This window comes from Phyllobates terribilis, unplaced genomic scaffold (assembly GCF_046119375.1).
Source record: "Phyllobates terribilis strain yellow unplaced genomic scaffold, ASM4611937v1 Scaffold_4__5_contigs__length_816908805, whole genome shotgun sequence".
In the NCBI taxonomy this organism is placed as follows: domain Eukaryota; kingdom Metazoa; phylum Chordata; class Amphibia; order Anura; family Dendrobatidae; genus Phyllobates; species Phyllobates terribilis.
The window spans coordinates 10,281,743-10,305,742 of NW_027362764.1; the positions used below are offsets into that span (position 1 = coordinate 10,281,743).

The following is a 24,000-nucleotide window of genomic DNA, read 5'->3' on the forward strand; positions in this document are numbered from 1 at the left end:
GGGTTGTCCACTACTTTAAATTACCCCCCCCCCAATGTATCCCGCCGGGGACCCTAAGACTTTTTGTAAATACCTTCGTTGCAGATAATGCCTGTGAGCGGCGCTTTTACTGGCCGCTCACAGGCATCACGTGACCCCCGGCTGCTGCTGGCTCTGACATCCGCTGATGTCACGACAAGTGCTGGCAGCAGCCGGGGGTCTTTTTCTTCCTGGTTCCATGGTGGATGCCAGGCTGTTGGTGGGGTTACCCCCTCGCATCACACCCGGCACCCACCGCTCGCTCTGCCTCTCCCCATTCATTGGGAAATCGTGCGGTGGATGCTGGGTGTGACGCGGCGGGGTAACCCTGCCCACAACCCAGCAGCCACCGCGGGAACACCAGCACTGAGTCACGCCTCACTTGTCGTGACGTCAGCGCGGGGTCACGTGCTGCCTGTGAGCCTCCACCGATAGCGCCGCACACGGGCATTTTCTGCAATGGAAGGTATTTACAAAAAGTCTTAGGGGCCCCGGGGGGATACATTAGGGGTGTAGTCTACAGTAGTGCACAACTTCTTTAATTAACCTCTCAATGAATTCATCTAGGGATGCAGTGATCATATTGGCACCACAGGTGTGTCACAGCATTTTATTCCATTGGGCAGTAAAGTAAAAATAATTACATTTTTATCATCAAAATTTGGTTTAGCCCCAGATTTTACATTTTCACACTGTGAAATGGGTAAAAATGGCACCAAAATTTGTCCCCCGATTTCTGCTGAATGTAGAATTACCCCATATATGGCTGTACAGTACTGCTTAGCCACACGACAAGACTCGGGAGGGATTGAGTGCTATTTGCCTCCTGAGGTGCAGATTTTCCTAGAATAGTTTGCGGACTCCATATACATAGTCCTTAAGTGTTTAGAATAGCAGAATCCCCCCTAAAGTGACCCCATTTTGGAAATGATACCCCTTTGGGAACTTATCTACAGGTGTAATGACTATTTTAACTCCGTGGGTGTTTTCCAGAAACAAGCAGTAGTGGATGTTGCTGAGTGAAAATTGCAAACTGCCATTGTAGTGACCAGTACGTTGTAGTGACTAGTACATTGTGCCCAGCTCGTGCTTCTGGAGACACCACCCATAAATTAGGGCAGGCACTCATAGCCACAGAAATGCCAAACATGTGGACACTAAATGTGGTTTAGGCACACTGGAGCTCAGAAGAAAGCGTAAATTTCGCTGAATTTCTTTTGGGGGATGAGGAGCCATTTCGCTTTTCCGGAGCCTTTGTGCTACCAGTAACGTGGAAGCCCCTATATTTCTGATAACAGATGACGGACCTGAGTGGCGGCTTTTTTTGTGGATTGAGTTGAAGCTTTCCTTGGGAACATTTTACATAACATTTTGGATCACATTTATCCTGCTCTCTATGTTGAGCACTTCTATCGGGGTTTCCATCTAAATCTCCGAGTGACGTGACAGATGAAACCCCCGACTGATCTATTCACTATAACAAGGCAGCAGAGTTACTTTGGACTCCATCTCGCCTCTATTCAGCGGTGTCCTTCTTTTCAGAAGTGCAAAAAACTGTGGCTGACAGCACTCTTTTGCACGCCTAAAAAGACGGACACCGCCGGATCACATGTTAGACGGCGTCTACGATGCCGTCATCTGTCTCATTATAGGGAATTTTCCTCCGGAGGTTCCGTCTGAATCATGAATTTCAGAGATTTACGCGAAAATTCCGGTGCAAGCACTCAGCGTAGAGCGCAGGATAAATGTGAGCCAAGCCATACTGCAATCTTTGGGAGGCAGAATGAACAAACCAACAGCAGGTGAAGAATTGGTTTTATTTATTTTTTACGCCGTTCCTTGTGCGGTATAAGAGATTAGATGACTTTATTCTTCGGGTCAGTGCGATTACAGCGATACCAGATTTATAGCAGGTTTTTATGATTGACAGCCGTCACACACTAAAAGATGCTTTTTTTTTTTGCAAAAACAGTTTTTTGCGTCGCCATATTTTGAGAGCTATAATTTTTCCATATTTCGGCCGACAGAGGTCACGTGACGGCTTGTTTTTTGCGGGACAATTTGATTTTTTTTATCGGTACCATTTTCAGGCACATGATTTTTTGATCATTTTCTATTAAGATTTTTGCGAGGCAGAATAAACAAAAACCAACAATTCAGAAATATTTTTTTGTTTTTTATTCTGTTCTGCCTGTGGTAAAATTGATAAGGCCGCTTTATTCTTCGGGTCAGTACGTTTACAGCGGTACCACATTTATATTTTTTTATGTTTTGACGCCTTTGCACAAAAACTTTTATAGAAAAAATAATTAATTTTGCATTGCTTTATTCTGAGAGCTAGAACTTTTTATTTTTCAGTGTTTTTTTACATAAATACATGTATTTATTGGATCAATGTATTTTCTCTTTTGTTAATTTATTTTGTTTTTATATATTTTTACAATTTTTATTCACTTTTTTTTAACTTTTTTTACATTGTCACAGGATGGGACATCATCTTTACAGTGTCCTACCACTGATCCGATACTCTGCTTCTGCTCTGCAGAGCATCAGATCGGCATCTGACAGTCAGGGAGGAGGCGTCTCAGCTTCTGCTCTGCGCAGGCGCTTACAAGCCACCTTCCCTGAAGGACCCTGCGGTCACTCCCTCTGCGATGCCCCGCCCACGATGTCGCTATCACTATTGCCAGCGGCATCACAGGGCTTAAATGCCCACGATCGGTGCTAGCACAGGTCGTGGGCGATGCTCCGGGGTGTCAGCTCTCACATAGAGCTGACACCCACATTTGAGTGCGGCGGTGCTCAGCGTGAGCCTGCGTGATCACAGCGCCATATATATACTGCTCTTTGCGGGAACACAGCTCTCACAGAGCAGTATACATACGGCACATGTCAGAAGGGGTTAAAGATGTCACTTACTTCTTACATTACATGAGTGATATCTATTGTAAATTCTACAAAAGCTCAGAAACCGGCGAATCCTCACAGCGCACGGTGCAGACCGGACAGTATAGTCCTCCATACAGTATAATGGGCCCCATATAATGCTCCATACAGAATAATGGCTCCACATAGTCCTCCATATAGTATAATGGCTCCACATAGTCCTCCATACAGTATAATGGCCCCACATAGTCCTCCATACAGTATAATGGCCCCACATAGTCCTCCATACAGTATAATGGGCCCCATATAATGCTCCATACAGTATAATGGCTCCACATAGTCCTCCATATAGTATAATGGCCCCATATAGTCCTCCATACAGTATAATGGCCCCACATAGTCCTCCATACAGTATAATGGGGCCCACATAGTCTTCTATATAGTATAATGGGGCCCTCATAGTCCTCCATACAGTATTATGGGGCCGGTATATTGCTCCATACAGTATAATGGCCCTATATAATAATAATCTTTATTTATATAGCGCCAACATATTCCACAGCGCTTTACAATTCATACGTTCATATACAACAGTCATAAGCAACAGTTAAAGTTGATACAATAATTAAAGCAAAAATAATGGCGACCCTGCTGGTAAGAGCTTACAATCTACAATGCGGTGGGGGTGACACAAAGGACGGGGGCTTATTTACTATGATGGTCCAGACATCTTGAGGCAATGGGGGATAAATAAAGGCTGTATGAGCTTCTCACCAGACAGTATCTGTAGTGCTTTTCGGTGCAGTGGCGTTTAATGGAGAATTGTGTTCAGAGAACTAGTGAATGGGCTATAGCTCCATACAGCATCATGGACCCATGTATTGCTCCTTACAGTATATAATGGTGCCATATGTTGCTCCATACTGTATAATGGCCCCAAATATTGCTCCATACATAAAAATAAATCGAATACTCACCTCTCCTCGTTCCCCGCTGCTCTGGTCTCCTCAGCATCTTCTGACTCTCTGCACAGAGGACGCGCTGTAGTGATGTCATCGTGCCCTCTGCCCTGAGACGTCACAGAAAATCAGAAGACACTGAAAAGACCGGAGCAGCAGGGAACAAGGAGAGGTGAGAATTTGAGGGGGGAGCCCTTGCCATCGCTGGCACCAGGTTCCCCTAACTCATGGGCCCCATAGCGTGCTAGTGTCCCCGACACCAGGGCCCCCTGTTCGTCCAGGGTCCCGACACCTGCTAGGGTGCGCTGGGTGGTGACGCTGGCCTGCCCTGGCCTTACAGACACTAGAAGTCATATAGTGAAGCTACGTAAAGATGAGAAAGTTCTGGCCGCTCTGACTGTAAATGAATGAGCAAGAAATAGAAAATCACCGAATGGTGTGCTGTCTTCTTGGTGCTCGTGTTTGGCATATTGCTGATTGGGTTGACAGATTACTGGGAGGGAATGGTGAGGACCCAGTGGTCATGGTGCACATTGGCACCAATGACAAAGTTAGAGGTAGGTAAAGGAAGCTTAAAGATGATTTTAGGGAATTAGGCCAAAAGCTTTAGGAAAGAAACTCAAAGATTCTTATAATATTCTCTGAAATAGGGAGGAGAATAAGTGGCTTAGGAATTGGTGTTAGGACATACGATAGTGACTGTAGTTAGATGATGACAATAGGATAAGTCACAGTTAATGTTTGGGACTAGCCACATAGTGGGAGGGGTTTGGGCTAGTAAAAAGGGACTGCTTCCTGGGTAGAGGGTGTCAAGGATGACACTGGAGAGATTACGGAGAATCCCACCTCTGCCACCAATTGTCAAAGATCACAGTCTCGGAGGTCGTGCAGATCCATCCGCTGTTATGTTTTTGTCATGGACTGCCCTCTGCTGCCCCCTATTTGTAACATCCCTGGCGGTGTGCTTGCATGGTGCACCACCTCCCACCATGCAAGACCGCAATCTTACCTGTCAGTCCATGCTGCACTCTTTGCTCCAGTACTTGCTGTGTCCATGTCTCTTGTCTGATTGCTTAGGGCGTCGGCACGGCTTTCTGCTTGTTTCTTATAGCTACTGTGTGCACTGACCTAATGCGTCCCCAGCCTATTGCTGTGAGTCACTGGATACTTAAACCCCCTCCACCCAGTAGGAGAGGCCTGAGCATCACTTTCACTCAGTTTGTCTTTTGCAACTGAGTTGCCAGGTCCTGTCCTGTATCTAGTCTGTTCTGCCACCCTGTGGGCTGAGTACCCAGGGCCGCTACCTGTACCTCTGACTTTTAGTCTGTTCCCGCCACCCTGGGGGCTGAGTACCCAGGGCCGCTACCTATATCTCTGACTTCTAGTCTGTTTCCGCCACCCTGGGGGCTGAGTTCCCAGGCTCGTTCCTGTATCTTGTTCCTGGTTCAGATCCTGTCTGAACAGTGTCCTAGTCCATTACCTGTTTGTCTCTATGTCTGTACCTTTCCCTTTTCCTGCAGTATCTGAACCTGCACCTAACTCCAACTTGTTGTCTCTGTACTTCTGTTTGTGAGTTTTGTGTCCACTCGCTACTTCTTTGCAAGTACCTTGTGTGTATCTGGTTCTGATCGTTCTGTTTCCCTGCCTCTGTATCTAACTCCTGTGTTCCAGCTATCTTCTTGTGTTCTCCAGTCTGTTCCATGTGAACAGATCCCTGTCCTGTCTACCGCATCTGCAGGTTTTGCTTTGCTCTGCTTGCTCACCGCATCTGCGGGTTTTGCTCTGCTTTGCTTGTTCACCGCATCTGCGGGTTTTGCTTTGCTCTGCTTGCTCACCGCACCTGTGGTTTTGCTCTGCTTTGCTTGTTCACCACATCTGCGGGTTTTGCTCTGCTTTGCTTGTTCACCACATCTGTGTGTTTTGCTCTGCTTTGCTTGTTCACCGCATCTGCGGGTTTTGCTTCGCTCTGCTTGTCTACCGCATCTGCGGCTCTGTTCCTGTATCCCAGTCTGTACTGGTCCCTATCCTGCCTACGTTCCTACTTGCCAGTACCCGCCTGTCTGCATGTCAGCCGTGCCTGCCTGTGCCCACCTGTCTACATGCCAGCTGTGCCTGCCAGTGCCCGCCTGTCAATATCCACCTGTCTGCATACCAGCCGTGCCTGCCAGTACCCACCAGTCAATATGCCAGTTTAACCTGCCTGTTCCTGCATTCCCCGGTGTGGGTCAACAGCTGTGACCGGGATCTGAGCTGAAGTAGAACCTGGTCCCTCTGCTTGGTTCCTCCCTGGTTCACGGAGTCGACTGAGCCACCGTGCGACCTTGGTCGGATGGGGTTGATACTTAGTTACGCCCCTCCAGGCACTCTTCGGTTCATGGTACAGTGGGATCACTAATCACGCTCACGCTAGTCAGTCCAGGCGCGAGCGTAACACTATTGTCCTGACGATTGACGATTTACGCGATTGACTGAAGATTAACGGAGGAGGTCGCACTCTCTTTCCATTAAAAGGCCATTAAAAGGCCAGTTATTGGGAAACTAACAGTGAGCGTATGGTATATAGACCTCCGATATACTGCTCTGGCAAAAATTAAGAGACCACTGCACAGTTTTCTAAAAATCACCATCTCTACATGTCTTCAGTCATTCCATTCCAGTGTCAGTTGAATTCCACCCACCGTCCACCTCCTTCTACTTAATGTGCTTCTGATTAGGTGATCACCTGAACCAAATCTTATGTAACGAGGGAAAGTATAAAAAACACTGCTGTGGTCTTCACAATCCTCCAGCAATAGGACAAGCTGGATGGCAAAGCAAGTGCTAGGAATATCCCAAAAGTAATTTGAATGAAAAAATAACTTGTAACCATACCAAAGGAGTTGAAAAGAAAAGTTTTGAGTGAGGAAAAGAAGGGCTCAATTCTGGCTTTACTAGCAGAGGGATACAGGGAGCATCATGTTGCCTCAATCCTTAAAATTTCGAAGACGGCCGCCCATTACAACAGGGTCAAGCAGCAGACATTGGGGACAACAAAGCTACAGACATGCGACTCTCCGCTGACCAGGATGACCGTCATCTTATTTCAATGTCAATCAGCAACCGCAGGATGACATCAAGTGACCTACAAAAGGAATGGCAAATGGCAGCCGGGGTGAAGAGCACGGACAGAACAGTTGGTAACAGGCTCCTAGAGGCCTCAAGTCATGTAAAGCTAGAAAAAAGCCGTCCATCAATGAGAAGCAAAGGAGAGCCAGGCTGAAGGTTGCCAAAGACCATAAGGATTGGACCATAGAGGACTGGAGTAAGGTAATCTTCTCTGATGAGTCTAATTTTCAGCTTTGCCCAACACCTGGTCGTCTAATGGTTAGACGGAGACCTGGAGAGACGTACAAGCCACAGTGTCTTGCACCCATTGTGAAATTTGGTGGAGGATCCGTGATGATCTGGGGATGCTTCAGCAAGGCTGGAATTGGGCAGGTTAATCTTTGTGAAGGACGTATCAATCAAGCCGCAGACAAGGTTATCCTGGAAAAACACTTCTTCCTTCTGCTCAGGCAATGTTCCCCAACTCTGAGGACAATGCCCCATGCCACACAGCTAGGTCAATCAATGTGTGGATGAAGGAGCACCACATCAAGACCCTGTCATGGCCGCCCAATCTCCAGACCTGAACCCCATTGAAAACCTCTGGAATGTAATCAAGAGGAAGATGGACGGTCACAAGCCATCAAACAAAGAAGAACTGCAGGAGCGGCATAAGGTCACCCGAAAGCAGCGTGACAGACTGGTGGAAAGCAGCCAAGACGCATGAGAGCCGGGATTAATATCATGGTTATTCCACCAAATCCTGATGTCTGACCTCTTCCTGAGTTATAACATGAGGATTGTGGTTTCTAAATGAATAAGAACTGGTTTTCTCTGCATTATTTGGGGTCTGAAGGCACTGGTGCTCTGTGTCTATGTGTCTCTCTTTTTTTTAGTATTTTGACGCTTTATCTGTTGCTGCGAATAAATACAACATTTTTGGCTTTGAATTTCGGAGACGTTGTCAGTAGTTTATAGAATAAAACAACAATGGACATTTTACTCAAAAATATACAAATCTACCTAGAAAGAGAAGAATCACAGAAAATGACAATTTTGCAGAGGTCTCTTAATGTTTGCCAGAGCTGTGTATATATATATATATATATATACTCCAGTACGGTCACTGCTAACTCCACGATAACACAAGAACTGCTCGCTGCCACCACCAGTCGTTTATACAGGCTGACTGGACGCCTGATTTCTAGTAGCGTATGGCTTCAGTATACAGAAAAAAGGGAACAATGCTATTGCATTTTATATTTAATCCAGAATGATAGGCAGTGTTTATAAAAAATATACAAAATATTTTACAAAGGAGATAAAACAATACAGAATATACAGTTACATAAAATAAAAAGGAATAACAAAAGAACTTACTACACCTATCACAGAGATAATTCGGCTTAGCGAAGGAGAGAACTTCAATTGGAAACGTCCATTGACCGGGATTGTGCATACACTGATATATACAGTACAGACCAAAAGTTTGGACACACCTTCTCATTTGACGATTTTTCTGTATTTTCATGACTATGAAAATTGTACATTCACACTGAAGGCATCAAAACTATGAATTACCACATGTGGAATTATATACTTAACAAAAAAGTGTGAAACAACTGAAAATATGTCTTATATTCTAGGGTCTTCACAGTAGCCACCTTTTGCTTTGATGACGGCTTTGCACACTCTTGGCATTCTCTTGATGAGCTTCAAGAGGTAGTCACCGGAAATGGTCTTCACTTCACAGGTGTGCCCTGTCAGGTTTAATAAGTGGCATTTCTTGCCTTATAAATGGGGTTGGGACCATCAGTTGTGTTGTGCAGAAGTCTGGTGGATACACAGCTGATAGTCCTACTGAATAGACTGTTAGAATTTGTATTATGGCAAGAAAAAAGCAGATAAGTGAAGAAAAACGAGTGGCCATCATTACTTTAAGAAATGAAGGTCAGTCAGTCCGAAAAATTGGGCAAACTTTGAAAGTGTCCCCAAGTGCACTTGCAAAAACCATGAAGTGCTACAAAGAAACTGGCTCACATGAGGACCGCCCCAGGAAAGGAAGACCAAGAGTCACCTCTACTTCTGAGGATAAGTTTATCCGAGTCACCAGCCTCAGAAACAGTAGCTCAGATTAGAGACCAGGTCAATGTCACACAGAGTTCTAGCAGCAGACACATCTCTACAACAACTGTTAAGAGGAGACTTTGTGCAGCAGGCCTTCATGGTAAAATAGCTGCTAGGAAACCACTGCTAAGGACAGGCAACAAGCAGAAGAGACTTGTTTGGGCTAAAGAACACAAGGAATGGACATTAGACCAGTGGAAATCTGTGCTTTGGTCTGATGAGTCCAAATTTGAGATCTTTGGTTCCAACCACCGTGTCTTTGTGCGACGCAGAAAAGGTGAACGGATGGACGCGACATGCGTGGTTCCCACCATGAAGCATGGAGGAGGAGGTGAGCTGGTGTGGGGGTGCTTTGCTGGTGACACTATTGGGGATTTATTCAAAATTGAAGGCATACTGAACCAGCATGGCTACCACAGCATCTTGCAGCGGCATGCTATTCCATCCGGTTTGCGTTTAGTTGCACCATAATTTATTTTTCAACAGGACAATGACCCCAAACACACCTCCAGGCTGTGTAAGGGCTATTTGACCAAGGAGGAGAGTGATGGGGGGCTACGCCAGATGACCTGGCCTCCACAGTCACCAGACCTGAACCCAATCGAGATGGTTTGGGGTGAGCTGGACCGCAGAGTGAAGGCAAAAGGGCCAACAAGTGCTAAGCATCTCTGGGAACTCCTTCAAGATTGTTGGAAGACCATTTCCGGTGACTACCTCTTGAAGCTCATCAAGAGAATGCCAAGAGTGTGCAAAGCAGTCATCAAAGCAAAAGGTGGCTACTGTGAAGAACCTAGAATATAAGATATATTTTCAGTTGTTTCACACATTTTTGTTAAGTATATAATTCCACATGTGTTAATTCATAGTTTTGATGCCTTCAGTGTGAATGTACAATTTTCATAGTCATGAAAATACAGAAAAATCTTTAAATGAGAAGGTGTGTCCAAACTTTTGGTCTGTACTGTATGTCCCATCAATATCGGATCTATACAAACCCCAATATTCATAACTTTCCACTGGTCCCCAGTGTTTGGTTGCAGTTCCTTTCACCTCAGGATGTCTTTCCTGGGGACAAAGGAGAATTCTCCACTTCTCTATCTGTAAACACATGACCCTTTTGTTATCTGAACCTCAGAAAGAATTTGGAGTGTGGGAGGAAACCTGAAAACCAGGAGGAAACCCACGCAGACACGGGGAGAACATACAAACTCCTTGCAGATGTTGTCCTTGGTGGGATTTGAGCCCAGGAATCCAGCGCTGCAAGGCTGCAGTACTAACCACTGAGCCACTGTGTACTTGATCTGTACTGCAGGCTCTGACTCCACAGGCAGATTATACTGATAGCAGTGTATTTCTATGAACAATCTATGTATTTGTATTCTAGAGGGAAAATATGACATTTTTTCATCCTATAAAATTACTAAAAAATAATAATGAAAAAAAGAACGTCATTTTTAATGCCTGAGGGGGGCTGGCAATTACTGTACAGGAGGAGAAGATAGTGTAGATAGTGACCTGGGACTGAGGGGGGGGCAATTACTCTACAGCTGGAGAAGATAGTGTAGATAGTGACCTGGGACTGGGGGAGATAATTACTGTACAGGAGGGGAAGATAGTGTAGATAATGACCTGGAACTGAGGGGAGGCAATTACTGTACAGGAGGAGAAGATAGTGTAGATAGTGACCTGGGACTGAGGGGGGGGGGGGCAATTACTGTACAGGAGGAGAAGATAGTGTAGATAGTGACCTGGGACTGAGGGGGGCCAATTACTGTACAGCTGGAGATGATTGCGTAGATTGTGACCTGGGACTGAGTGGGGGGTAGTGAATTTGGCAATCAGGATAAATAGGAAGCCAATGTAGTTACTGTCACGGATTCACAGAGACGACACCAGGGAGATCACACAATATCTCACCGCTGCTGTCACTCTGTCAGGATTGAGCAGGGATTTGTGCACACACGATCCTGATTACTCACTACGTAGCGATCGGCAAGCGAGCAGAAAGCGTATGGCGTATACACCTCCGGATTCCAATGCATGGAATATGTGTATACGCCCCCGTACGGTTACTGCCAGCTTTATGATAACCCACTTATGATTATTCGCTGCCACCATTGACCCAATTTGAAATATAATACAGGCCGGGTTGGATGCCTGGGTTCTGGTAGCGTATATGGCTTCGGGGGAGGAATGATTACACGACAAAAGAAACAGGACTATTACATTTTATATTTAATCCAAAAGGGAGGCAGTGTTTATGAAAAATATACAAAAGGTTTTACAAAGGCAGACATTACAATACAGAATATACAGTTACTCAAAATAAACAGGATTAAAGAAGAAACTTACTATAAAGTTCGCAGAGACGACTTAGTATAGTTGGAGGGAAGCGCTCCTATTGGACCGTTCAGCGAACATGCTGGCTCGGCTAAAGATTTCTGTTAAATTCGTTTTGAAGCTCGGGATTAATCTTCCGCAGCTAGGTGTAAATTGTCGCAGGTCTGTGTCACTGTAAAACACACTTGCATGCTAAATGGGTTGGTAGCACCTTTTGTGCTAGCATTTGCTTACAACTACTTCTGCTGTGTGGGCTTAATTTGCACGGGGACAGCTGCGTGGAGTGTCAGCTCCTCTTCTCTGCCAAACACTATAGGGGAGGGGGGATGAAGAGGTGTCTGGGAGGGAGAAATTCTTAATATTATTCAGACAGTTATCTACCCTCAAACCATGCAATAAACATACTCAGGACTCAGGAAATGTCAAAGGTGTATATCTATAATATAATGGGGGATGCGTCCCTCTGTCTGAAGCCTCGATAGACTGCGCATGCGCGACGCTCCAGACGGAAGCAGGCATCCAGCCGTTACAGGTAAGAGGAGTGTATGGCGCCGGAGATCGCGGTATGTGTAGACACTGAACGCATACCGCGATCTCCATACTTACATACTTACCTGACCGGGAGGAGCGTTGCCGCGGCTCCTCTCTTCTGGCCGGGGGCAGGAGTGAGGTGTCGGATCTGCGTGTGTGCATAGCGCTATCCGGCGCCATTTTACTGAAGACACATTTACAGTGTGTCTTCAGTAAAATGGCGCCGAACAGCGCGGTGCTCCGGCGCCGCACTCCTCCCCCGGCTTCCGGCAGAACAGGACGCAGCAGCGCTGGAGCACAGAGAAGAAAGGTGAGTATAACTGTACACACATACAAAAAAAAATAAACAGTGTGAAAGGGATGAGGGGGCCACACATACCAGGATTGGGGATGAGGGGGGGGGTACCATGCATACCAGGATAGGATGGTGGGGACAGGATGGGGGCAGCACAAATACCAGGAGGGGGGCAGCACATACCACACATACCAGCATGAGAGACCATATACCAATAAAAATGCTCGCCACCCGGGTGTAGAACGGGTTCAATAGCTAGTATATATATATATAATGATAAGGCAAATCGCCTAAGGAATAATAAGTCCAGTATGCAGCTATAGGATGTGTGCAATGAAATGCGATTTCCAATACTAGGCTTCCCTAGGGCGGAGCAGGACCCACCAAGTCCAAGATGTCAATATGATTGACAGCTAGAGCGCACTCGATGCTGCAAAGCATTCTAAATGATCAGACATACTCATGAGAGCAAGAAAAGGATCGGTGAGGTATCCATCAAAATGAGCCTGATATCAAGGAGGACATCAGCATGGTGAGGAGGAGGAGGAAATAATACAAGAGGGAGGAGATGAAGAAATAATACAAGAGGGAGGAGATGAGGAAATAATACAAGAGGGAGAAGACGAGGAAATAATACAAGAGGGAGGAGATGAAATAATACAAGAGGGAGGAGACAATGAAACAATACAAAAGGGAGGAGTAGGTGAGGGAATAATAAAAGAGGGAGGAGACAAGGAAATAATCAAGAGGGCGTAGATGAGAAAATAATACAAGAGGGAGGAGATGAGGAAATAATACAAGAGGGAGAAGATGAGGAAATAATACAAGAGGGAGGAGATGAGGAAATAATACAAGAGGGAGGAGACAATGAAACAATACAAAAGGGAGGAGTAGGTGAGGGAATAATGAAAGAGGGAGGAGACAAGGAAATAATCAAGAGGGAGTAGATGAGGAAATAATACAAGAGGGAGGAGATGAGGAAATAATACAAGAGGGAGGAGATGAGGAAATAATACAAGAGGGAGGAGACAATGAAACAATACAAAAGGGAGGAGTAGGTGAGGTAATAATAAAAGAGGGAGGAGACAAGGAAATAATCAAGAGGGCGTAGATGAGGAAATAATACAAGAGGGAGGAGACGAGGAAATAATACAAGAGGGAGGAGACGAGGAAATAATACAAGAGGGAGGAGACGAGGAAATAAAACAAGAGGGAGGCGACGAGGAAATAATACAAGAGGGAGGAGATGAACAAATAATACAAGAGGGAGAAGACAATGAAACAATCAAGAGGGAGGAGTAGGTGAGGGAATAATAAAAGAGGGAGGAGACTAGGAAATAATCAAGAGGGAGTAGATGAGGAAATAATACAAGAGGGAGGAGATGAAGAAATAATACAAGAGGGAGGAGATGAGGAAATAATACAAGAGGGAGGAGATGAGGAAATAATATAAGAGGGAGGAGATGAGGAAATAATATAAGAGGGAGAAGACAATGAAACAATACAAAAGGGAGGAGTAGGTGAGGGAATAATAAAAGAGGGAGGAGACTAGGAAATAATCAAGAAGGAGTAGATGAGGAAATAATACAAGAGGGAGGAGATGAGGAAATAATACAAGAGGGAGGAGATGAAGAAATAATACAAGAGGGAGGAGATGAGGAAATAATACAAGAGGGAGAAGACAATGAAACAATACAAAAGGGAGGAGTAGGTGAGGGAATAATAAAAGAGGGAGGAGACAAGGAAATAATCAAGAAGGAGTAGATGAAGAAATAATACAAGAGGGAGGAGATGAAGAAATAATACAAGAGGGAGGAGATGAGGAAATAATACAAGAGGGAGAAGACAATGAAACAATCAAGAGGGAGGAGTAGGTGAGGGAATAATAAAAGAGGGAGGAGACTAGGAAATAATCAAGAAGGAGTAGATGAGGAAATAATACAAGAGGGAGGAGATGAGGAAATAATACAAGAGGGAGGAGATGAAGAAATAATACAAGAGGGAGGAGATGAGGAAATAATACAAGAGGGAGGAGATGAGGAAATAATATAAGAGGGAGGAGATGAGGAAATAATATAAGAGAGAGAAGACAATGAAACAATACAAAAGGGAGGAGTAGGTGAGGGAATAATAAAAGAGGGAGGAGACAAGGAAATAATCAAGAAGGAGTAGATGAAGAAATAATACAAGAGGGAGGAGATGAGGAAATAATACAAGAGGGAGGAGATGAGGAAATAATACAAGAGGGAGAAGACAATGAAACAATCAAGAGGGAGGAGTAGGTGAGGGAATAATAAAAGAGGGAGGAGACTAGGAAATAATCAAGAGGGAGTAGATGAGGAAATAATACAAGAGGGAGGAGATGAAGAAATAATACAAGAGGGAGGAGATGAGGAAATAATACAAGAGGGAGGAGATGAGGAAATATAAGAGGGAGAAGACAATGAAACAATACAAAAGGGAGGAGTAGGTGAGGGAATAATAAAAGAGGGAGGAGACAAGGAAATAATCAAGAGGGAGTAAATGAGGAAATAATACAAGAGGGAGGAGATGAGGAAATAATACAAGAGGGAGGAGATGAAGAAATAATACAAGAGGGAGGAGATGAGGAAATAATATAAGAGGGAGGAGACGAGGAAACAATACAAAAGGGAGGAGTAGGTGAGGGAATAATAAAAGAGGGAGGAGACAAGGAAATAATCAAGAGGGAGTAGATGAGAAAATAATACAAGAGGGAGGAGATGAGGAAATAATACAAGAGGGAGGAGATGAAGAAATAATACAAGAGGGAGGAGATGAGGAAATAATACAAGAAGGAGGAGATGAGGAAATAATACAAGAGGGAGGAGATGAGGAAATAATATAAGAGGGAGGAGATGAGGAAATAATACAAGAGGAAGAAGACAATGAAACAATACAAAAGGGAGGAGTAGGTGAGGGAATAATGAAAGAGGGAGGAGACAAGGAAATAATCAAGAGGGAGTAGATGAGGAAATAATACAAGAGGGAGGAGATGAGGAAAGAATACAAGAGGGAGGAGATGAGGAAATAATACAAGAGGGAAGAGACGAGGAAATAATATAAGAGGGAGGAGATGAGGAAATAATACAAGAGGGAGAAGACAATGAAACAATACAAAAAGGAGGAGTAGGTGAGGGAATAATAAAAGAGGGAGGAGACAAGGAAATAATCAAGAGGGCGTAGATGAGGAAATAATACAAGAGGGAGGAGATGAGGAAATAATACAAGAGGGAGGAGTCGAGGAAATAATACAAGAGGGAGGAGACGAGGAAATAAAACAAGAGGGAGGCGACGAGGAAATAATACAAGAGGGAGGAGACAAGGAAATAATACAAGAGGGAGGAGACGAGGAAATAATACAAGAGGGAGGAGACGAGGAAATAATACAAGAGGGAGGAGACGAGGAAATAAAACAAGAGGGAGGTGACGAGGAAATAATACAAGAGGGAGTAGATGAGGAAATAATACAAGAGGGAGGAGATAAGGTAGTAATACAAGAGGGAAGAGACAAAGAAATAATCAAGAGGGAGGAGACAAGGCAGTAATACAAGAGGGAAGAGACAAGGTAGTAATACAAGAGGGAAGAGACGAGGAAATAACGTAAGACGAGGGAGGAGAGGGGCGGTCACCAGATACTGATGATGGAGGTGATGGGTGGTCACCAGATACTGATGACGGAGGCGACGGGCGGTCACCAGATACTGATGATGAAGGCGATGGGCGGTCACCAGATACTGATGATGGAGGCGACAAGTGGTCACCAGATACTGATGATGGAGGCGAGGAGCGGTTACCAGATACTGATGATGGAGGCGACAGGTGGTCACCAGATACTGATGATGGAGGCGACAGGTGGTCACCAGATACTGATGATGGAAGCTTGGGGCGGTCACCAGATACTGATGATGGAGGCGACAGGTGGTCACCAGATACTGATGATGGAAGCGAGGGGCGGTCACCAGATACTGATGATGGAGGCGATGGGCGGTCACCAGATACTGATGATGGAGGCGAGGGGCAGTCACCAGATACTGATGATGGAGGCAACAGGTGGTCACCAGATACTGATGATGGAGGCGAGGGGCAGTCACCAGATACTGATGATGGAGGAGACGGGCAGTGACCAGATACTAATGATGGAGGCGACAGCGGTCACCAGATACTGATGATGGAGATGACGGGCGGTCACCAGATACTGATGATGGAGGAGACGGGCGGTCACCAGATACTGATGATGGAGGCGAGAGGCAGTCACCAGATACTGATGATGGAGGCGAGAGGCAGTCACCAGATACTGATGATGGAGGCGAGGGGCGGTCACCAGATACTGATGATGGAGGAGACGGGCGTTCACCAACACTTTTTCCACAGCTGCCTAAATCTTTTGCACAGTGCTGTATTTTGACATTCTGCGCAGCAGAACTTGAGCCTAACCAGACTAAGCGAAGTGAGCCACTAGAGTCGGAGTCCATCCATTGAGGTCACCTTGTCGCTGGTGTATAGATTAGATGATTGTGATCAATGCTGTGGCTGACTTGTACTCAGTAAAGGCAGGGCGCTGCTGGACAGGGTTTGGGTCTGTTCACCAGCCGCGGCACACGAGCACCTGCCCATTATCACTGTATGAGTGCTGGCCTTGTTTGTTATTAGCCTGTATCATTGTTCTTCATGTTGGACGTGGATTATCCAACCTGCAAGTTCAGAGAACAGAAGCCTTGAAACTTTTTAAAACTAACATAAAAAAATGTGTGAGATTGCGCCTGCAGTACCGAGTCAGCAAGTGGGTAGATAATGGGATCCATTGCCTTCTCTCTCCAGGAAATGAAACCATATGCGAGCAGGAAAATGACATCATCTGTGCGGAGGACACTTTGAGGAAAATAGGTCAGTAATGGGGGTTTAAACTTAGAGATGTGGAGGTTGGGGTCAATAATTCTGTGTGGAGGCAAGGATTCAGTAACGTGCGGGGCAGTAGAGTCACTTATGAGGGATGTTGAGGGCAGTAGGGTTAGGGATGCTGAGCAGTGAGTGGTGGTAGGTTCAGAGATGCAGGATATTGATGGGTGGTAGGGTCATTCATGCAGGGCAGTGGGGTCTTGGATGTGGGGCAGTGAGAGGTGGTGGGGTAAAAAATGCAGGACAGTGAGGGGCAGTGGGGATAGGGATGTGGGACGGAGAGCATTGGTGGGTCAGAATCATGGGACTGGGATGGGTGGCGGGGACAGAAATTTTGGACTATTAGGGGTGGTGGGGTCAGAGATTCTGGATGGTGAGGGGCGGTGGGGTCCAGAATTCAGGGTGGTTAGGGGCATAGGGGCAGTAGGGGCTGGAATTCAGGGTGGTGAGGGGCGGTTGGGTCAGGAATGCAGGACTATGAGGGGCAGTGGGGACAGGAATTCTGGGTGGTGAGTGACGGTGGGGTCAGAAATGTGGGATGGTGAGGGGCGGTGGTGTCAGGAATGCTTTATGGTGAGAGGCGGTGGAGTCAGGAATGTAGGATGGTGAGGGGCGGTGGTGTCAGGAATGCTTTATGGTGAGAGGCGGTGGGGTCAGGAATGCTGGATAGTGAGGGGGAGTGGGGTCAGTAATGCAGGACTATGACGGGGGTGAGGTCATGAATATCAGATGGTGGAGTCAGTAATGCCAGATAGTGAGGGGCGATGGGGTCAGGAATGCCGGATGGTGAGGGGCGGTGGGTCAGGAATGCCGGAAGGTGAGGGGCGGTGGGGCAGGAATGCTGAATGGTGAGGTGTAGTGGGGCAGGAACGCCGGATGGTGAGGGGCGGTGAGGTCATGAATATAAGACGGTGAGGGGCGGTATGGTCAGTAATGTCGGATGGTGAGGGGCGGTGGGGCAAGAATGCTGAATGGTGAGGGGTGGTGGAGCAGGAATGCCGGATGGTGAGGGGCAGTGAGGTCATGAAGATCGGATGGTGAGGGGCAGTGGGGTCAGGAATGTCAGATGGTGAGGGGGGTGAGGTCAGGAATGCCGGATGGTGAGGAGCGGTGGTGTCAGGAATGTCAGATGGTGAGGGGCAGTGAGGTCATGAAGATCGGATGGTGAGGAGCGGTGGTGTCAGGAATGTCGGATGGTGAGGGGCGGTGGGGTCAGGCATGCCGGCTGGTGAGGGCCGGTGAATCAAGAATGCCCGATTATGAGGGGTGATGGGGTCAGGAATGCTGGAAGGTGAGGGGCGGTGGGGCAGAAATGCCGGATGGTGAGGCGCGGTGTGTCAGGAATGCCGGAAAGTAAGGGGTAGTGGGGTCAGTAATGTCGGATGGTGAGGGGCGATGGGGTCAGGATTGCCGGATAGTGAGGGGGGTGGGGTCAGGCATGCCGGCTAGTGAGGGGCGGTGGGGTCAGGAATGCCCGATAATGAGGGGCGATGAGGTCAGGCATGCCAGCTGGTGAGGGGCGATGGGGCAGAAATGCTGCATGGTGAAGGGCGATGGGGTTAGGAATGTTGAATGGTGAGGGGCGGTGGGGTCAGGAATGCTGGATGGTGAGGGGCGGTGGGGTCAGGAATGCAGGATGATGAGGGGCGGTGGGGCAGGAATGCTGGATGGTGAGGGGCGGTGAGGTCATGAATATCGGATGGTGAGGGGCAGTGGGGTCAGTAATGCCAGATAGTGAGGGGTGATGGGGTCAGGAATGCCGGAAGGTGAGGGGCGGTGAGGTCATGAATATAAGATGGTGAGGAGCGGTGGGTCAGGAATACCGGATGGTGAGGGGCGGTGAGGTCATGAATATAAGATGGTGAGGAGCGGTGGGTCAGGAATGCCGGAAGGTGAGGGGCGGTGAGGTCATGAATATAAGATGGTGAGGGGCGGTGGGTCAGGAATGCCGGATGGTGAGGGGCGGTGAGGTCATGAATATTGGATGGTGAGGGGCAGTGGGGTCAGTAATGCCAGATAGTGAGGGGTGATGGGGTCAGGAATGGTGAGGGGTGGTGGGGCAGGAACGCCGGATGGTGAGGGGCGGTGAGGTCATGAATATAAGATGGTGAGGGGCGGTGGGGTCAGGAATGCCGGAAGGTGAGGGGCGGTGGGGTCAGGAATGCTGGATGGTGAGGAGAGGTGGGTCAGGAATGCCGGATGGTGAGGGGCAGTGGGTCAGGAATCCCGGAAGGTGAGGGGCAGTGGGGCAGGAATGCTGAATGGTGAGGGGCGGTGGAGCACGAATGCCGGATGGTGAGGGGCGGTGAGGTCATGAATATCGGATAGTGAGGGGCGGTGGGGTCAGTAATGTCGGATGGTGAGGGGCGATGGGGTCAGGAATGTCGGATGGTGTGGGGGGTGGGGTCAGGCATGCTGGCTAGTGGGGGGCGGTGGGGTCAGGAATGCCCGATAATGAGGGGCGATGAGGTCAGGCATGCCGGCTGGTGAGGGGTGATGGGGCAGAAATGCTGGATGGTGAAGAGCGATGGGGTTAGGAATGTTGGATGGTGAGGGGCGGTGGGGTCAGAAATGCGGGATGATGAGGGGCGGTGGGGCAGGAATGCTGGATGGTGAGGGGCGGTGAGGTCATGAATATCGGATGGTGAGGGGCAGTGGGGTCAGTTATGCCAGATAGTGAGGGGTGATGGGGTCAGGAATGCCGGAAGGTGAGGGGCGGTGAGGTCATGAATATAAGATGGTGAGGGGCGGTGGGTCAGGAATGCCGGATGGTGAGGGGCGGTGAGGTCATGAATATCGGATGGTGAGGGGCGGTGGGGTCAGGAATGCTGGATGGTGAGGGGCGGTGAGGTCATGAATATCGGATGGTGAGGGGCAGTGGGGTCAGTAATGCCAGATAGTGAGGGGTGATGGGGTCAGGAATGGTGAGGGGTGGTGGGGCAGGAACGCCGGATGGTGAGGGGCGGTGAGGTCATGAATATAAGATGGTGAGGGGTGGTGGGGTCAGGAATGCCGGAAGGTGAGGGGTGGTGGGTCAGGAATGCCGGAAGGTGAGGGGCGGTGAGGTCAGGAATGCTGGATAGTGAGGGGCCGTGGGTCAGGAATGCCGGATGGTGAGGGGCGGTGGGTCAGGAATGCGGGAAGGTGAGGGGCGGTGGGGCAGGAATGCTGAATGGTGAGGGGCGGTGGAGCACGAATGCCGTATGGTGAGGGGCGGTGAGGTCATGAATATCGGATAGTGAGGGGCGGTGGGGTCAGTAATGTCGGATGGTGAGGGGCGATGGGGTCAGGAATGTCGGATGGTGTGGGGCGGTGAGGTCATGAATGCCGGATGGTGAGGGGAGGTGGGGTCAGGAATGCCGGATGGTGAGGGGCGGTGGGGCAGGAATGCTGGATGGTGAGGGGCAATGGGGTTGGGAATACCGCATGGTGAGGGATGGTGGGGCAGGAATGCTGGATGGTGAGGTCGGGAATGCCAGATGGTGAGAGGCGATGGGGCAGGAATCCAGACTGGTGGGGGGCGATGGGGCAGGAATACCGCATGGTGGGGTCAGGAATGCTGGATGGTGGGGGCCGGTGGGGTCGGGAATGCCGGATGGTGAGGGGCGATGGGGCAGGAATACTGCATGGTGAGGAGTGATGGGGTCAGGAATGCTGGATGGTGAGGGGTGGTGGGGTCAGGAATGCTGGATGGTGAGGGGCGGTGGGGTCAGGAATGCCGCATGGTGAGGGATGGTGGGGGTCAGGAATGCTGGATGGTGTGGGCCGGTGGAGTCGGGAATGCCGGATGGTGAGGGGCAATGGGGCAGGAATACCGCATGGTGAGGAGTGGTGGAGTCAGGAATGCTGGATGGTGGAGGGGTGGTGGGGACAGTAATGCCGGAGGGTGAGGGGCGGTGGGGTCAGGAATACCGCATGGTGAGGGGTGATGGGGCAGGAATACCGCATGGTGAGGAGTGGTGGGGTCAAGAATGCTGGATGGTGAGGGGTGGTGGGGTCAGGAATGCTGGATGGTGAGGGGCGGTGGGGTCAGGAATGCCGCATGGTGAGGGATGGTGGGGTCAGGAATGCTGGATGGTGAGGGGCGGTGGGGTCAGGAATGCTGGATGGTGAGGGGCGATGGGGTCAGGAATGTCGGATGGTGTGGGGCGGTGAGGTCATGAATGCCGGATGGTGAGGGGAGGTGGGGTCAGGAATGCCGGATGGTGAGGGGCGGTGGGGTCAGGAATGCTGGATGGTGAGATCTGATGGGGTTAGGAATATCGGATGGTGAGGGCGGTGAGTCAGGAATGCCCGATTATGAGGGGCGATGGGGTCAGGAATGCTGGATGGTGAGTGGTGGCGGGGTCAGGAATGCCGAATAGTGAGGGGCGGTGGAGCACAAATGCCAGATGGTGAGGGGCGGTATGTCAGGAATGCTGGAAGGTGAGGGGTAGTGGGGTCAGTAATGTCAGATGGTGAGGGGCGATGGGGTCAGGAATGCCGGATAGTGAGGGGGTGGGGTCAGGTATGCCGGCTAGTGATGGGCGGTGGGGTCAGGAATGCCCGATTATGAGGGGCGATGGGGTCAGGAATGCTGCATGGTGAGGGCCGGTGGGTCAGGAATGCCCGATAATAAGGGGCGATGGGGTCAGGAATGCCAGATGGTGAGGGGCGATGGGGCAGAAATGCTGGATGGTGAAGGGCGATGGGGTTAGGAATGTTGGATGGTGAGGGACGGTGGGGCAGGAATGTTGGATGGTGAGGGACGGTGGGGCAGGAATGCTGGATGGTGAGGGGCGATGGGGTTGGGAATACCACATGGTGAGGGATTGTGGGCAGGAATGCTGGATGGTGGGGTCGGGAATGCTGGATGGTGAGGGGCGATGGGGCAGGAATCCAGGCTGGTGGGGGGCGATGGGGCAGGAATACCGCATGGTGAGGGATGGTGGGATCAGTAATGCCGGAGGGTGAGGGGCGGTGGGGTCAGGAATACCGCGTGGTGAGGGATGGTGGGATCAGGAATGCTGGATGGTGGGGGCCGGTGGGGTCGGGAATGCCGGATGGTGAGGGGCGATGGGGCAGGAATACCGCATGGTGAGGAGTGGTGGGGTCAGGAATGCTGGATGGTGAGGGACGGTGGGGTCAGGAATGCTGGATGGTGAGGGGCGGTGGGGTCAGGAATGCTGGATGGTGAGGGGCGGTGGGGTCAGGAATGCTGGATGGTGAGGGGCGGTGGGGTCAGGAATGCTAGATGGTGAGGGGCGGAGGGGTCAGGAATGCTGGATGGTGAGGGGCGGTGGGGTCAGGAATGCTGGATGGTGAGGGGCGGTGGGGTCAGGAATGCTGGATGGTGAGGGGCGGTGGGGTCAGGAATGCTGGATGGTGAGGGGCGGTGGGGTCAGGAATGTGCTGGATGGTGAGGGGCGGTGGGGTCAGGAATGCTGGATGGTGAGGGGCGGTGGGGTCAGGAATGCTGGATGGTGATGGGCGGTGGGGTCAGGAATGCTGGATGGTGAGGGGCGATGGGGTCAGGAATGCTGGATGGTGAGGGGCGGTGGGGTCAGGAATGCTGGATGGTGAGGGGCGGTGGGGTCAGGAATGCTGGATGGTGAGGGCCGGTGGGGTCAGGAATGTGCTGGATGGTGAGGGGCGGTGGGGTCAGGAATGTTGGATGGTGAGGGGCGGTGGGGTCAGGAATGCTAGATGGTGAGGGGCGGTGGGGTCAGGAATGCTGGATGGTGAGGGGCGATGGGGCAGGAATACCGCATGGTGAGGGATGGTGGGGTCAGGAATGCTGGATGGTGAGGGCGGTGGGGTCAGGAATGCTGGATGGTGAGGGGCGGTGGGGTCAGGAATGCCGGATGGTGAGGGGCGGTGGGGTCAGGAATGCTGGATGGTGAGGGGCGGTGGGGTCAGGATTGCTGGATGGTGAGGGGCGGTGGGGTCAGGAATGCTGGATGGTGAGGGGCGGTGGGGTCAGGAATGCTGGATGGTGAGGGGCGGTGGGGTCAGGAATGCTGGATGGTGAGGGGCGGTGGGGTCAGGAATGTGCTGGATGGTGAGGGGCGGTGGGGTCAGGAATGCTGGATGGTGAGGGGCGGTGGGGTCAGGAATGCTGGATGGTGAGGGATGGTGGGGTCAGGATTGCTGGATGGTGAGGGGCGGTGGGGTCAGGAATGCTGGATGGTGAGGGGCGGTGGGGTCAGGAATGCTGGATGGTGAGGGGCGGTGGGGTCAGGATTGCTGGATGGTGGGGGCGGTGGGGTCAGGAATGCTGGATGGTGAGGGGCGGTGGGGTCAGGAATGCTGGATGGTGAGGGGCGGTGGGGTCAGGAATGCTGGATGGTGAGGGGCGGTGGGGTCAGGATTGCTGGATGGTGGGGGCGGTGGGGTCAGGAATGCTGGATGGTGATGGGCGGTGGGGTCAGGAATGCTGGATGGTGAGGGGCGGTGGGGTCAGGAATGCTGGATGGTGAGGGGCGGTGGGGTCAGGATTGCTGGATGGTGGGGGCGGTGGGGTCAGGAATGCTGGATGGTGAGGGGCGGTGGGGTCAGGAATGCCGGATGGTGAGGGGAGGTGGGGTCAGGATTGTTGGATGGTGAGGGGCGGTGGGGTCAGGAATACTGGATGGTGATGGGCGGTGGGGTTAGGAATGCTGGATGGTGATGGGCGGTGGGGTCAGGAATGCTGGATGGTGAGGGGCGGTGGGGTCAGGATTGCTGGATGGTGAGGGGCGGTGGGGTCAGGATTGCTGGATGGTGATGGGCGGTGGGGTCAGGAATGCTGGATGGTGATGGGCGGTGGGGTCAGGAATGCTGGATGGTGAGGGGCGGTGGGGTCAGGATTGCTGGATGGTGAGG

At 49.9% G+C, this 24,000-nt stretch overlaps 1 protein-coding gene across 5 annotated transcripts in view; it reads left to right on the forward strand.

The window, feature by feature from the left end:
* LOC141264802 (acid-sensing ion channel 1C-like) overlaps window positions 1–24,000 on the forward strand; it is a 260,667-nt gene that overhangs the window by 160,993 nt on the left and 75,674 nt on the right. For all 5 annotated transcript variants that reach the window (XM_073677128.1, XM_073677126.1, XM_073677127.1 and 2 more), the window contains one exon: window positions 17,080–17,145. In XM_073677128.1, the coding sequence (XP_073533229.1) occupies window positions 17,080–17,145 (66 nt within the window). The remainder of the gene's footprint in view (window positions 1–17,079; window positions 17,146–24,000) is intronic.